This window comes from Halichoerus grypus, chromosome 14 (genome assembly GCF_964656455.1).
Source record: "Halichoerus grypus chromosome 14, mHalGry1.hap1.1, whole genome shotgun sequence".
Taxonomy (NCBI): Eukaryota; Metazoa; Chordata; class Mammalia; order Carnivora; family Phocidae; genus Halichoerus; species Halichoerus grypus.
In genome coordinates, this window is record NC_135725.1 from 61275674 (window position 1) to 61291304 (window position 15631).

Here is a 15631-nt window from a genome sequence, read left to right on the forward strand (position 1 = left end):
TGAAAGGAGCTGGGATTCAAATCCAGACCTGCAAACTCTACAGCCCACACTATTATCCATGGCACAGTATATTCATGACTACATCTAGAGTCTGTGAAACGGAATTTGTAGGGTTAATGAAGGGGCTCCCAGGTCACATAAATCATGTTCATTCTGTATGTTCACATTCAGCATTGGGAGCAGCAGATTTCTGCCCCTTTGTCTGCATCCTTCAATTTATACTTTCTTGCTCTTTGCCCTGGATCACTACAAAAATGTGAGAATGAGAGTTTATTTACTCATGCCTATTATGTGATAGAAAGATTTGCTAGCCTGCCTGGGATTAAGGCAAACTGATTCCCTGGTTTGGGAACACTCTGATTACCCCCAGGAAAATAAGTAGTCAAGGCCCACATCAGATGTTGAAGGGGAGGGGTGGGTGCTTCTACTTAAATGAGAAGAGATGCCCTTCGATGTGGTACTCTGGAGAAAGGCGGTGCTGCTCACTCAGTGCCCTGTGGTTTTTCTTTGTAGACCTTGGATGGGGAAGTCATTTTCAAATTCAGGGAACCAGGTAACACTATTATAATTCAAGTCTAATCCTCTCTGACTTCACTCTTGTACATTTGTGGGCTGGGTGGGCCCAATCCAGGCTACCTTGGTAACCTGTTTTTCCTTGTGCTTTGGGGTTGGTCATCAACAGAAGCACACGAAAAGCACTTCCAGGAGAGTATGAGAAAATGGAGAAGCAAGCAGAGGGCTAAAGTGGAAATGAGCAAAAGTGAGGAAGGTGAAAGTAGCGGGACAAGTCCCTCCAGGCCAGCAGAAGAGAGAGAAGATGACCAAGAATTTGAGTCTTCCTTAACTGAAGAGATGGCAGTGAGCCAGCAGGAACAGTCTGTACTGAGTGACAAGATGGATGAGTCCAGTGAGGAATCTGTTCAGGAATCAGAAAAAATGCAAGTTGAAAGAGACAGCTCCTTAAAATCATCCCTGAACCAGGAAAATGTGATGGTTCAAGAAGAGGAGATGGAGGAGGAGAAAAAGGAGGAGGAGGAGGAAGAGAAGGCAAAGGTGGAGGAGAGGGAGGAGAAGGAGAAGAGGAAGAAGAAAAAGAAGAAGAAGGAGGAGGAGAAAGAAGAGGAGGAGGAAGAACATGAGAGTTTATTTATGGATGAGGTAGGCCAGCAATGGATCCATTCTTGGGTATGGGGAAAGCGTGCTAGGCTGACTCTGCATATCCCTAATACAAGCTGGGGTCCCCAGTGGTGCAGTCTCCATTGGGATTTATAAATGTATGCACATCTTTTATTTTGTCAACAGGAATCCAATTCTTATCTTACAACAATGCTTTTTAAAATTCACTTTTTTTTCTCCTAACATCTTATACTGCAACTTACTCTGAAGTCACCCCTTAACTGTATGGCTTTCCTTGTCCTTCCCTGGTCATCTCTTTCCCAGCTCTTCTTTCCTGTATAGACCAACCTAGTCTCTCCATTCCCTCTCTCTTCCTATTTTCTTGTGAAGCAGAAAAGACCCATATCCAAGTTGGCAGACAGAGCTCTCCTTGGAGTGCAGGGAATTTACTCTCATATTAATAAATTTGTCCTCAAAACACATTCCAATTCATAGACCAGTAACTTGAATTCCATAATCATGAAATTGCAAGACTCTCTTCCTACATTGCTGTAGAAGAATTGGCTTAGGAGACTTGTTTTTGAGCAGGGATCCCAAATTCAAATGCCCACAGCCATGTAATAGAAAAGAGGTCTGGAGACCAATTGTAAAATAGTGACAAGAGGTGAAGACGATTGTCTTAGTCTGTTGGGACTGCTATAACAGAATACCATAGACTGGGCAGCTTATAAACAACAGAAATTTATTTCTCACTGTTCTGGAGACTGGGAAGCCCAAGATCAGGGTGCCGGCAGATTTGGTGTGTGGTGAGGTCCCACTTCCTGGTTCGTAGACAGCCATATTCTCACTGTGTCTTCATATGGTGGAAAGAGCCAACTCTTTTATAAGGGTACTAACCCCATTCATGAGGGCTTTTCCCTCCTGACCTAATCACCTCCTAAAAGCCCACCTCCAAATAGCAACACACTGGGGATATGAATTTCGGAGAGCACCTACCATTTAGTCTAAGGCACCTGTGCACTCATTACTCAGCTCCAGCCAATAATGCCATGTGGGAATGGAGACTCAGAATTGCCAGATTTTCTGATTTTTAAGAGAAATCCAAAATCCAAATTCTTTAGAATTTCCTGATTTTGAAAGCACTATGTTGGGCAAAAAATAATTACAGGCAAGATTCAGCCCACAGGTTTACAACCTTGATATCAAGGATCCTGTGGTTGGATCCCCAGGTCTGTCTGATGACGTCAAGTCTAAAGTCTCCTCTTCTGCATAGGCTGAACCCCAGGAAGAGAGTCTGGGGAAGATCTCCGATGAGGACATGGAGTCCTTCACAACCTCCAGCGGACACACTTATTTTGTCTTCCTAACCCTGGAACAAAAAGAAGAGAGTTGCAAGAAGCCCCATTCCAACCTTTCTACCATTCTCATCAGTGACATTTCCAGTGCCAACTTCCTAGAACAAGTGATCATTCCATCCAGACTAGTTTTACAAATTAAGAAACGGTGAGTAGAAACCCATTTTATTCTCATTCTCCTGTCCTAAGTTTATTAACAAGGTGAGGTATTATAATAAAAGATTGGACTAGTTTCAGCTGGAAAAAGAAAATATGTAGGCAACTGAGGGTTGAGGTGAGAAACAATAAAAAAAAATAGTAAATTTCCAGGAATTATTTGTAGTCACAGATATCTTCTGTGAGAGTAACCCACTCTGCCTGTCCCAGGATGCCTTGCTGGCCTGGGCCTTGTACATAAGAAATAGTGTTTTCCCTGCAAGATTTTAGAACCCCTGGCACATGTGGAATCTTGCGGTTTCCCTTTCTTCTTTCCTTCCCTTTTTTTTTTTTTTTTTTAATAATTATGTAGCTATAGACCCTAGGTATGAGTTTATATCAGCATAGTGTTTGGCTCTGGTTATATGACACATTAATTGCCGAAAATTAGAAAATTGAAAAAAATACAATGAAGAATATAAAAATGACCCATGATTCTACCACTGAGAATTTATCTCCCCTAAATCCCAAGTTTCTGGGCCTCTGTGTTTGAATTTGGACCCAATGTGGAAATTTGCAGTTGGCTTTAGGATAGCGTTTCCATTGCGCTCCTGACTCTACAATGTCATAGCTAGGACTAACCAGCTAGAGATCACCTGATTAGTCTACCTCCTATGTGTAGACATGGGCAGGGAGTAGAAGGAGTTAAGTCAGGCTTTTGGACTCTTCTCTTTCACCTCAGCATCATCTCACCTTGAAAATGTCTCTTGACTTGAAACTCATCCTTTCTCCTTCCTCTGTCACAGGCCATTGTCTGTCTTCTCCTTAAAGAAGAAAAGCAAGGACCACCACAAGAGCTAATATTTATTGAGAGGATTTAATGCTCTCAATAACTATGAAAGAGGTACTATAATTAGCCTATGTTACAAAGAAACTGAAGCTCAGGGAGTTAGTAATTTGGATAAGATCTCTGAGCTAGGAAGTAGTTGGATCTAGGATATGAATCTAGACCATGTGATTCCAGAGTCTTGAACCAAACACTATGCCATCTGGCCTTGGAATTAACCAGAAAAAGTTCTGTGTTAAACTAATTGGATTTGCATGTTGAAGGATACAATACTGAAAAGTATGGAAATCATGCATTAATGAATCATCCAAAGGGAACACACCTGGTAACCAGTACCCCCTCCCCCAAATAGAACCTGACCAACTCTCCAGGAGCCCCTTCATGTATTCATCTCTAGGCACTGCCCTCTCTTCCTTAAGGATAGCAAATATTCTAACTTCTTTTGCTTGTTTTTGAACTTTATTTAAATGGAATCATAGAAAATGTACTCTTTTATGTTGGAATTCTTTCATTATATTTGTGAGATTCATATGTATTTTTGAATGTGGTTTCAGCTCATTTTTATTTCTGTATGGTATTCCATTATAAAAATACATAACCCATTTTCTTTATCCATTCTACTACTGAGGCATGTTTGGATTGTTTTTTATTGGGGAATGGAACAATGCCACCCTGAACATTCTTCTTCTTTTTTTTTTTTTTAAGTTCAATCAGCCAACATATAGTACGTCATTAGTTTCTGATGTAGTGTTCAGTGATTCATAAGTTGCGTGTTACACCCAGTGCTCATCACATCATGTGCCCTCCTTAATACCCATCACTTGGTTACCCCATTCCCCCAATCCCCTTCTGCAACCCTCAGTTGTTTCCCGGAGTCTAGAGTCTCCCATGGTTTGTCTCCCTCACTGATTTCTTCCCATTCAGTTTTCCCTCCCTTCCCCTATAGTCCTCTGTGCTATTCCTTATATTCCACATATGAGTGAAACCATATGATAAATGTCCTTCTCTGCTTGACTTATTTCACTTAGCATAATACCCTCCAGTTCCATCCATGTCGATGCAAATGATAGGTATTCATCCTTTCTGATGGCTGAGTAATATTCCATTGTATATATGAACCACATCTTCTTTATCCATTCATCAGATGAAGCACATGTTGGCTCCTTCCAGTTCGGCTATTGTGAATATTGCTGCTATGAACATTGGATGCATGTGCCCCTTCTTTTCACTACATCTGTATCTTTGGGGTAAATACCCAGTAGTGCAATTACTGGGTCATAGGGTAGCTCTATTTTTAATGTCTTGAGGAACCTCTATACTGTTTTCCAGAGTGGCTGTACCAGTTTGCATTCCCACCAACAGTGTAAGAGGGTTCCCCTTTCTCCACATCCTCGCCAACATTGTTGTTCCCTGTCTTGTTAATTTTAGCCATTCTAACTGGTGTAAGGTGGTATTTCATTGTGGTTTTGATTTGTATTTCCCTGATGGCTAGTAATGTGGAGCATTTTTTCATGCGTCTGTTAGCCATTTTTATGTTGTCTTTGGAGAAGGTGTCTGTTCATGTCTTCTGCCCATTTCTTGACTGGATTATTTGTTTTTTGGGTGTTAAGTTTGATGAGTTCTTTATAGATCTTGGATACCAGCCCTTTATCTAATATGTCATTTGCAAATATCTTCTCCCATTCCATGGGTTAAATATTCTTGTACAAGTCTTTTGGTGAACATATGTCTCCATTTCTGTTGGATATATAACTGAGAGTGGAATTGTTGGGACATAGGGTTATATGTATGTCCCTCTTGAGAAGATACAACCAAAAGATACTACCAAAGAGTTTTCAAAAGTGATTTTGTTTTAACAGTTTCCAACAGTGTGTGAGAGTTCCATTTGTTCCACATCTTCATCAACACTTGGTATTGCCAACAGTTTTTGTTTTAGCCATTCCAGTGTACATGTAGTGGTGTTTCATTGTGGTTTTAATTTCATTTTCCTGAAGAGTAATGATGTGTACCTTTTCATATACTTGTTGACCATTTGGTTATCTTTTCTGAAATGCCTAGTCAAATCTTTTGCCCATTTTTTCCTGGTGGATTGTCAATCTTTTTTCTTATTAATTTATGTGAGTAAGTTACCTATCCTAGATATGAGGTTGTTGTTAGGTAAATACGTGGCAAATGTTTATCCCTCTCTGTGCTTGCCTTTTTTTTTTTTTTTTTTTACTCACCTAAAGGCATCTTTTGATGAAAAGAAATTCTTATTTGTAATAAGGTCCTATTCATCAACATTTTTTCATTAGGGTTAGTGTACTTTCTGTCTTATCTAAGAAATCTTTGCTTGCCCTAAGGTCGTGAAAGTATCCTCCTATGGTATTTACTACAAATGTTATTGTTTTAAATTTCCACATATAGATGTAAAATCCACCTGGAATTAATTTTGTTTATGTGTGAGATAGGAGTCAGATTCATTTCTTTCTAAATGGATAACCACTTGACCCCAGAAGACTCTCCTCTCCCCACTGCTCTGCCGCACTTCCTTTCTGTTTCTCTGTGTATCTATGCTTGCATTACTGCCTCACCCTGCCTGATTACTGTAGCTTTATAGTAAGTCCTAATAACTGGTAGTGTAAGTTCTCCAACTTTGGCCTTCTCCTCAACTATCCTTGGCCATTTGCATTTCTGCATAAACTTGAGATCAGCTTATCAGTTTCTGGAAGAAGACATCTGCTGAGCTTTTTATTTTTATTTAGTTTTTTAAAAAAGATTTACTCATTTATTTTAGACAGTGTGTGTGCACGCAAGGTGGGGAGGGGCAGAGGGAGAGAATTTTCAAGTAGACTCCCCACTGAGCTTGGAGCCCAACGTGGGGTTTGATCTCATGACCCATGAGATCATGACCTGAGCCGAAACCAAGAGTCAGATGCTTAACCAACTGAGCCACCCAGGTGTCCTGATTGCATTGAATCTATAGATAAATTTTATTGAATTGAATCTATCGATAAATTTGGGGGAAAACCAACACTTTAACAATACATAACCATCTTAACAATTCATAAATTTTGATAAGGAAGAAGTGATGAGTTGGGAAAAATATTTACAGCTCACATCACAATCAAATGACCTCATGTTCCCAATATATAAGGAGTGCCCATATAAAGAAATTGATAAGAAAAACAGCATCTACACAATGGAGAAATGCGCAAAAGATATTAATGGATAGTATGTAGAAAAAGAAATTAAATAGGCTTAAACACATGCCAGTATGCTCAGTTTCGGTCAAACCATGATGAAATTGACAAATTCAAAAGCTTGGCAATCTGCTCTGAGGCTGTGGAGAAATGGGAACTGTTATTGCAGATGGCAGTTCCGGCTGCCTTGCCATGAAAGCAGGTCAGTCATATCTTCAAGAACCACACATGTATTCTAGCCTTTGATTCAACAATTCCAGTTCAGGGAATGTATCCCATAGACATTTTACACTTGACGTTGCAGCCTTTTTTGAAGAACAGATGGTTGGAAACCATCCAGTGTCCTCCAGCAGGAGTCTGGTTAAATTCATGGTGGTCCATCCAGACAAAGGAATATAACATAGTTGGGAAATAAAATAAGGAAGAAGTGAAAGGGGGAAGAACTTTCTGTATCGATATGGAAAGCTCTCTCCAGCTGGCAGAGCTGACCCTCACTGGTCTCTCCCTCAGACTTCGAGCTGGCTTTTTCGACCACCTAGAGAAGTGGTTTGACCAATGTGTCCTCAAAACCCGGGTCATGGTGACCACCAAGATCAATGAGCTGGAATCAGAATTGGAGCTGCGTCAGCATCTGCATGAGCCAAGAGCCAAGCGCATTGAAAAGGACATCCATAATGTCAGGGCAGGTAGAGACCCCGCCTGGGAAGGCTGCCCTGCCCCACACACCTGGAGTCTGTGCCACCGCGGTTCTACATTCATTAGGTGCCCCTGTGTGAGAGTTCCACCCCTCAGGCTGGCAGACAAGGCAGTACTCAGAACCCACATTTGAAATTTAAAAAAAAATTTTTTTAAACAGGACTTTAGATACTAGAATGAAGAGTACTGTCCTGTTCTAGCTGTGTGAATACCAGATCTGCTCACACACCTATCGGATACATACCTGCATAGCAGGTGCTCTAGAGGCAAGCTTGTAGCTCAGGAATCAGAGCTATTAGGATTGGCCTCTCTAGCTGTGTGACTCTGGACATGTTACCTGACCTCTCTGATCCCTCCCTTACTTGCAGAAGGGGATATTGTTTGGTGGTAATTAACTCTTTCTGAAAGGGTACAGTGAGGAATCATGAGCAAGTGGTACCCATTAATTTAAGCTTACAATTTATAACTTAAAAAGAGGTGCCATTTCTCTCTTAGGCAGAGGGCTCCATTAGAGGGTGTCATACTTTTAGTTGGATCCTCGATGACCCTGTTGGGTTTTCAGTTGGGTCACACTTCAAACTTTTTCATAGACCCTTTGAGCTCCCAAAGTGACCCCACATGGTCCCAACCAAACTCCTCCTGCCTGGAACAGTGACAGAGTTATGGAATCAGACAGCCTGGCCTGGAGTCCCTGTGCTTGTGGCCTGGGGAGCCCTGCTTAGCTTTGGAACCTCATTGTGTTCATCTGGAAAATGTGTGCATTAAATATAAATATAAATTGAGATGCTCTATGAAGGCTGATTTCCTGCCCCTTCCCTGGCTCCCTGCCCCAGTGCACAATGGGGAGATTGAGGTCAGAGAAACAAGGTCCCAGAGTCCCTGCACTCATTTTTGGCAGAGCTGGGATGACCGCACTTTCACCTGCAGGCAGTAGGAAGATAGGGTGGCTGACCTGGGGCTATCTGCCAGCTCTAAAGGCCTCTGATGGAGCCCTTGAAGCCAAATCCTCGTTTCATTTACTCCACCCTAGAAGTCCTTTGGAATTCAAGCTCCCTGGAAAGAGTAGCCACTGATAGACAGGAACAAACTCTGACCACCTTGCCCAGTGTCTGTGCTGGCTGTTTTCTCCAGACTCTCTCACCACAATCCCCACCTTTCCCAACACCCTCCACCCAACCCACCTGCTCCTGGGTGTCTTCACATGCAGGGACCCCCCCCTGCTCACAGCCTGGACAGCCTCCTCTCCAGTTAGAGACCCTGGGGCAGTCTCAGATTGGCTTCTCTCAGATCTGCACCCATTCCCAAGCCAAGCCCTGGCAAGGGCAGCGGTCACCATCCAGGAGAGGAACGTCCTGAGGTGACCTGAGATCCCAGAGGGCCTCAGCTCCCCCTCATCCTTTTTCAGCTGAGCTCTTGCTTCATCAAGAGCGGCTGGACAGCCACTGTGCTGGGGTGACTGAGACACTAAGGAAGGAGAGGCTGATGTTCTGCCAGTTCCAAGAAGAGCAAAACATAAAGAGCAAAAACTTCCGCCGCAAGATTTACGACATGGAGCACATCTTCTTGAATGCCACAAAGAGCCAGAGGTGAGGTGCCTGGAATCCCAGACACAAGATGTCAGCCTTTGGCTGCTCTATCCTGGTGGATACGAGTCAGTTGTCCAAGCCCCACAGCAACCTTCTCTTTTCAGCTCACCTCTTCACACAAGTCAGAGTCTTAACTGTGTGAACCGTCTGGTGGGGAGCTGGGGGCCGGGTGAACAGCCAGGGAGAGAAAAAAGGTCGCACATGGTCAGGATGCAGGGATGCTACTAACCTGCCTTGAAATGTCCATGTGGGGAAAGCCCACTTCCATCAAGGGGGATCAGGAAGAGCTTCCTGCAGGAGGCCGCCCACTCCCCCCGGCCTGGGATGGAGGAAGGTGAAGAGGAGACAGAATTTTCCCCTCAGGAAGGAGCACTGGCCCAGCTTGAGGTGAGGATGTGCTCACGGCAGAGTGAGGGGTTCCAAGGAGGCCATTCAGGGATTTGAGATGGAGGCCTCATTCAGGTAACAGGTGAGGAGCCCTCACAGGTGTCCGGTACACAAGAGGCTGCTGGTTAGGGTGGACTTAAAGGTAAAGAGGAAACTTGCAGGGTGCTCCTTCGGGAGAGCACCAGCCCCAGGAGCCACATTGCTGGGGGTTAGAGAAAGACAGATCACTGCAGGGAGGCTGAAGATCCAGTGGGACCTGGGGATTCCTTTAGTAATTTGGTGGCAAGGGCTAGAGAGAGGAGAGGGATGTCCTCTGCTACAGCACATGGAGAGTTCCACACTGTGTCCTGCACACACTGGCATTTTGAATTTCCTTTTAGCCTCTTTTTCTACCCAGAGGAACATGGCCGTGGTTCTGTGGCTCCACAGCTGGGCACAGCAGTGGAGCTCAGGCAGCCCCGAGGCTGCCCTTCCACACCCGGGTCACCACCCTGCCCTCCTGTGTCCCACAGGCTGGTTAGTCTCAGCAGCACGCTGCACCGGGAGCTGCTTAGCTATGTTGATGTCATCCAGGTGTCCCTGCGCAGCTTCCGCCAGTACTTGGAGGAGAGCATGGGCAAACTTCGCTTAACCAACATTGAGTTCATCAAGCACTGCAGGTGGGAGCCCGCATCCAGGGCCCCTGTGGGCACTGGGCTTTCTCTCTCGAGAAGTGGTCTTGTTTTCCTTACTTTTTTATTGTGACAAAATATATGACTAAAACTGTGCATTTTAACCATTTTTCAGGTGGACAGTTAGTTCAGTAGCATTAAGTACATTCACATTGTTGTGCACTATCCATCTCCAAAATTTTTCATCTTCATAAACTGAAACTCTGAATGCATTAAACACTAACTCCCACTCTCCTCCCCCAGCCCCTGATAGTCATAATTCCATTTTTTGTCTCTGTGAATTTGACTATCGTAGGTGCCTCATATAAGTGAAATCATACAGTGTTTGTCCTTTTGTGTGTCTGGCTTATTTCACTTAACATAATATCTTCAAGAGTCATCATATAGCATATGTCAGAATGTCATTCCTCCTTAAGGCTGGGTACTACTCCATTGTGTGTAAACACCACGTGTTGTTTCTCTGTTCCTCCCTTGAAGGACATTTGGGTTATTTCACTGCTTCTATCTTTGAATCACCTGTATTCATTTTTCTGTGATCTTATAGTTTCTAAAGCTTTGTCAACCACAGGTTTTGGGATGGGTGGGAAGTTTCAGGTCTGATCAGTGGTTTGTATTTCTCTCAAACTATTTTCAGATTGTTTTCTGAGGGAGGCAACTTTTCTTCTGAAGAGATTGACTTACTGTGTCATCGACTGGAGAAGGAAGCTTCCCGAATAGAGTTTGTTGAAAGTTTAATCATGATCAACATGGAGAAGATGGAGAGTGAATACCTGGACCAGGTCAGGGAGTCCTGCCCCTGACCTCCAGCCAGGTTCCCAGGTCACCCTTGCTCATTGCCTGATGGGTCTGCCAAGCCCCCTTTTCCAAAAAATTGAGCCCGTCCCCCTCTGCTTCCAAAGTCTGTAAGTTCCAAATTAAACCCCCCTCCTTTACTTTTTATATATCTTTACAGGCCAATGATGTCATCAACAAGTTTGAAAGCAAATTCCATAATCTGTCTGTGGACCTTATTTTCATAGAGAAAATCCAGCGGTTGCTGACAAATCTGCAAGTGAACATCAAGTGTGAGGTAGGACAGATTCATTCTTCACCTGCATGCTAGACACTGTCCCAAGTGCTGGGGATACGACTGTGGGCTCTGCCCCATGGGACTTGAACTCTAGCCAGGGAGACAGATATTAAATCATAATAGCCTCTAGGATTCATTGCATTATTATGCACCATATATCCTGCTAACTGACTTATTTTGATCAGCTGTGTTAGTCCTCCGAAGAACTGTATGAAGCAAGTATTGTTTTTTTCCCCTATTTTAGAGACAAAGAAACTGAGGCAGAGAGTAATTAAGTGACTTAGACAAGAGCACAGAACTCTTGAATGTGAAACCAAAATGTGAACTGAAGTCAATGATCTTAAATAAACAACCTAACTGTACACCTCAAGGAACTAGGAAAAAAAAAATTAAACCCAAAGTTAGCAGAATGAAGGAAATCACAAAGATCAGATCAGAAATAAATGAAACAGAGACCAGAAAAACAATAGAAAGGATCAGTGAAACTAGAGATGGTTTTCAACAATAAACAAAATCAACTAACCTTTAGCTAGACTAAGAAAAAAGAGACAAGACTCGAATAAAATCAGAAATGAAAGAGAAGACAGTGCAACTGATACTGCAGAAATACAAGAATCTTAAGACTACTATGACTAACTATATGCCAACAAATTGGATAACCTAGAAGAAATGGAAAAAGTTCTAGAAACAAAGCTACCAAGACTGAATCATGAACAAATAGGAAACCTGAAGAGACCAATAATGAGTAAGGAGATTGAATCAGTAATCAAAAACCTCCCAAAAAAGAAAACTCAGGACCTTATGATTTCATGGGTGAATTCTACCAAACATTTAAAGAAACCTTAGCACCAGTTCTTCTCAAACTCTTCCAAAAAAATAGTATAGGAGTGAATACTCCCAAATTCATTTTACAAAGTCAGCATTACCCTGATACCAAAGACAGATAAGAACACGATAAGAAAACTACAGACCAATATCCCTGATGGATATAGATGCAAAAATCCTCAACAAAATATTAGCACACCAAATTCAACAGCACGTTATATAATACTATGATCAAGTGTCATTTATCTCTGGGATGCAAGGATGGTTCTATATATACAAATCAATCAATATGACACCATATTAATAGAATAAAAGATAAAAATCATTTAATCATCACAATAGATGCAAAAAAAAGCATTTGACGATATACAACATCTTTTCTTGATAAATTTGTTAAATAAATTAGATAAAGGAGGAACATACCTAAGTATAATAAAGGCCATATGTGACAAGCCCACAGCTAATATCATACTCAACAATGAATGGTTGGAAGTGTTTTATCTAAGATCAGGAACAAGACAAGGGTGCCCCCTTTCACCACACCTATTCAACATAGTACTGGAAATCCTAGCCCGAATGATCAGGCAAGAAAAAGAAATAAAAAGCATTCAAAAGAAAAGGAATAAGTAAGATCATCTCTGTTTACAGAACATATGATCTTATATATAGAAAATCCAACAAAAAACTGTTAGAACTGATCAACAAATTCAGCAAAGTTGTAGAATACAAAATCAACATCAAGAAATCAGTTGTATTTGCATATACTAACAGCAAAACATCTAAAAAAGAAAGAAAACAATCTCATTCACATTAGCATCAAAAACAATAAAACACTTAGGAATAAATTTAACAAAGGGGATGAAAGTTCTATACACTGAAAACTACATGAGAATCTGATAAAAGAAATTGAAGAAGACAAACAAATGGAAAGATATCCCATGTTAATGGATCAGAAGAATTAATATTGTTAAAATGTCCATACTACCCAAGCCTATCTATAGATTCAGTGCAATCCCTATCAAAATCCCATTGGAATTTTTCACAGGAATAGGAAAATCCATCCTAAAACTTCTATGGAACTGGAATAGATTATGAATAGCCAAGCAATCCTGAAAACGAAGAGCAAAGCATCACAATTCCTTATTTCAAACTATACTACAAAGCTATAATAACCAAAATAGTATGGTACAGGTATAAAAATAGACATCTAGACCAATGAAACAAAATCAAAAGTTCAGAAATGAACTCTCACATATATAGTCAACTAATATTTGACAAGGAAGTTAAGAGTACTCAATGGGGGAAAGGATAGTCTCTTGAATAAATGGTGTTGGGAAAACTGCATCACCACATGCAGAAGAATGAAATTGAACCCCTATCTTACACCACACACAAAAATTAACTCAAAATGGATTAAAGTCCTAAACGTAAGACCCCAAACCATAAAACTGTGGGAAGAAAACATGGGGAAAAACTCTTTGACGTTAATTAGTCTTGGCAATGATTTTGTGGATGTAACACCAAAAGCACAAGCAACAAAAGCAAAAATTAACTAGTGGGGCTGCATCACATTGAATAGCTTCTGCACAGCAAAAGAAAGAACAAAATAGGGGCGCCTGGGTGGCTCTTTCATTCAGCATCTGCCTTCAGCTCAGGTCATGATCCCAGGGTCCTCGGATCGAGCCCCGCATCGGGCTCCCTGCTCGGCAGGAAGCCCGCTTCTCCCTCTCCCACTCCCCCTGCGTGTGTTCCTGCTCTCGCTGTCTCTCTCTCTGTCAAATAAATAAGTAAAATCTTTTAAAAAAAAAAAAAAAGAACAAAATGAAAAGATAACCTATGGAATAGGAGAAAATATTTGCAAATAATATATCTGATAAGAGGTTAATATCCAAAATATATAAAGAACTCATATAACTCAATAGCAAAAGAAGCAAACAATATGATTTAAAAATGGGCAGAGGAACTGAATAGACATTTTCCAAAAAAAGACATACAAATGGCCAACAGGTAAGTGAAAAGGTGCTCAAAATCACGCATCATCAGGGAAAGACAAATCACGATGACAATGAGGTATCAACTCACACTTGTTAGAATGGCTGTCATCAAAAAGACAAGAGATAGTAACTGATGGCAAGGGTGTGGAGAAAAAAGAACCCTTGTGCAGTGTTTGGGGGAATGCAAACTGGTGCGGCCACGGTGGAAAACACTATGGAGTTTCCTCAAAAATCTAAAGATGGAACCACCATATGATCCATCAATCCCATTTTGGGGGGTATATATCCAAAGGAAAGGAAAATATGGTCTTGAAGAGATATCTGCACTCCCATGTTCAATGCAGCATTATTCACACTAGCTGAGGTGTGGAAACAGATGTGGAAACAGGCAGAGTGTCTGTCAACCAACAAATGGATAAAGAAGGTGTATATATATATGCAACGGAACATTATTTGACCATGAAAAGGAAGGAAATCCTACCATTTGTGATAACATGTATGGACCCTGAGGGCATTATGCCCTCAGAAATGCGGAGATGAGGGTCAGTGGGTAAAAACTCAGTTATAAGACAAATAGGTTCTGGGGATCTAATGTACAGCATGGTATTATAGTTATTAATACTATGTTGTATACTTGAAATTTGCAAAGAGAGTAGATCTTAAATGTTTTCATCACAAGAAAGAAATGGTAATTATTTGATGTGGTGGAGGTATCAGTTAACATTATGGTGGTAATTATTTTGCAATATATAAGTGCATCAAATCAACACATTTGTATACCTTAAACTTACATAATTTTATATGTCAATAATATCTCAATAAAGCCAGGAATGGCTTTGACTTATTTTTAAGCTTTTTTCTGTATGGAAAGATTTCATATATATTATATATGTGTACATATATAATATATAATACATATATGTATATATGCACAAAGAACAAAACTGCCTCTTGCTACTTATACAATTTTTTAAGCTATAAAATCTTTAAAGATTCTTTCAAAAACACTACTGTGATTGCTTCCCTCTCCTGAATGTGTTGCCATTTTTACTTAGCCATTCCTTTTTGGAGGAAAATTTGGTGGATTTCACTTATTATTATACCAAACACCCTTGCACAGGAAACTCTGATTATGTCCATAGGGTATCTCCCAGAGCTGAAATTACTAGGGCAGAGCATGAATGTTTTAAGGCTCCTCATGTTTTCCAGGTGGCTTATGCAGACAATCCTCAACAGTGGGACAATGCCCTCAACCACTACTGTGGGTTGTTGATTTTATTTTTAAACCTTATCTGTTTGAGAGTAAAAAACAAAACAAAACAAAAAATGCTTTTACATTTGCATTGATCTAGTTTCTGATAACATTGTGCATTCCCCCTCATTTCATTTTTTCAATATTGACTTCATCTCTCAGATAATATATTTTGCTGAACATTTTCCTGATCAAAATAGAAACTAGAAACAACTCATGGAACCTCTGGTTTTTCTAGGTCGCAAAATCCAATTTGCAAACAGATGGATTAAATTCTTCTCTGGAACAGCTCCAAAGGAAAGTAGAAATGTGTCGAAACTCAAAGGGAGATAAAAAAGTAAGTATTCGGTATTTGCTAAGCTATGAATAGTAAAGATGCATTACACAAGAATTATAAACTGGAAGTAAACTTACATCTCTCATCAAGATTTCTCCAGCTCCAGAGGGGCCTCTGAGCCTTCCTACTTAACCCCTGCTTTATTCAGTGGAATTAAGGAAGAAAAGAAAACACAGCCA

The 15631-nt window shown here is 41.0% G+C and overlaps 1 protein-coding gene across 1 annotated transcript in view; it reads left to right on the forward strand.

Moving 5' to 3' along the window:
* CCDC180 (coiled-coil domain containing 180) overlaps window positions 1-15631 on the forward strand; it is a 61391-nt gene that overhangs the window by 25126 nt on the left and 20634 nt on the right. The window contains exons 18-26 of the mRNA XM_078061491.1: window positions 514-553; window positions 683-1158; window positions 2390-2619; window positions 7146-7321; window positions 8737-8917; window positions 9817-9963; window positions 10610-10754; window positions 10928-11044; window positions 15354-15452. Coding sequence (XP_077917617.1) covers window positions 514-553; window positions 683-1158; window positions 2390-2619; window positions 7146-7321; window positions 8737-8917; window positions 9817-9963; window positions 10610-10754; window positions 10928-11044; window positions 15354-15452 — 1611 coding nt within the window. The remainder of the gene's footprint in view (window positions 1-513; window positions 554-682; window positions 1159-2389; window positions 2620-7145; window positions 7322-8736; window positions 8918-9816; window positions 9964-10609; window positions 10755-10927; window positions 11045-15353; window positions 15453-15631) is intronic.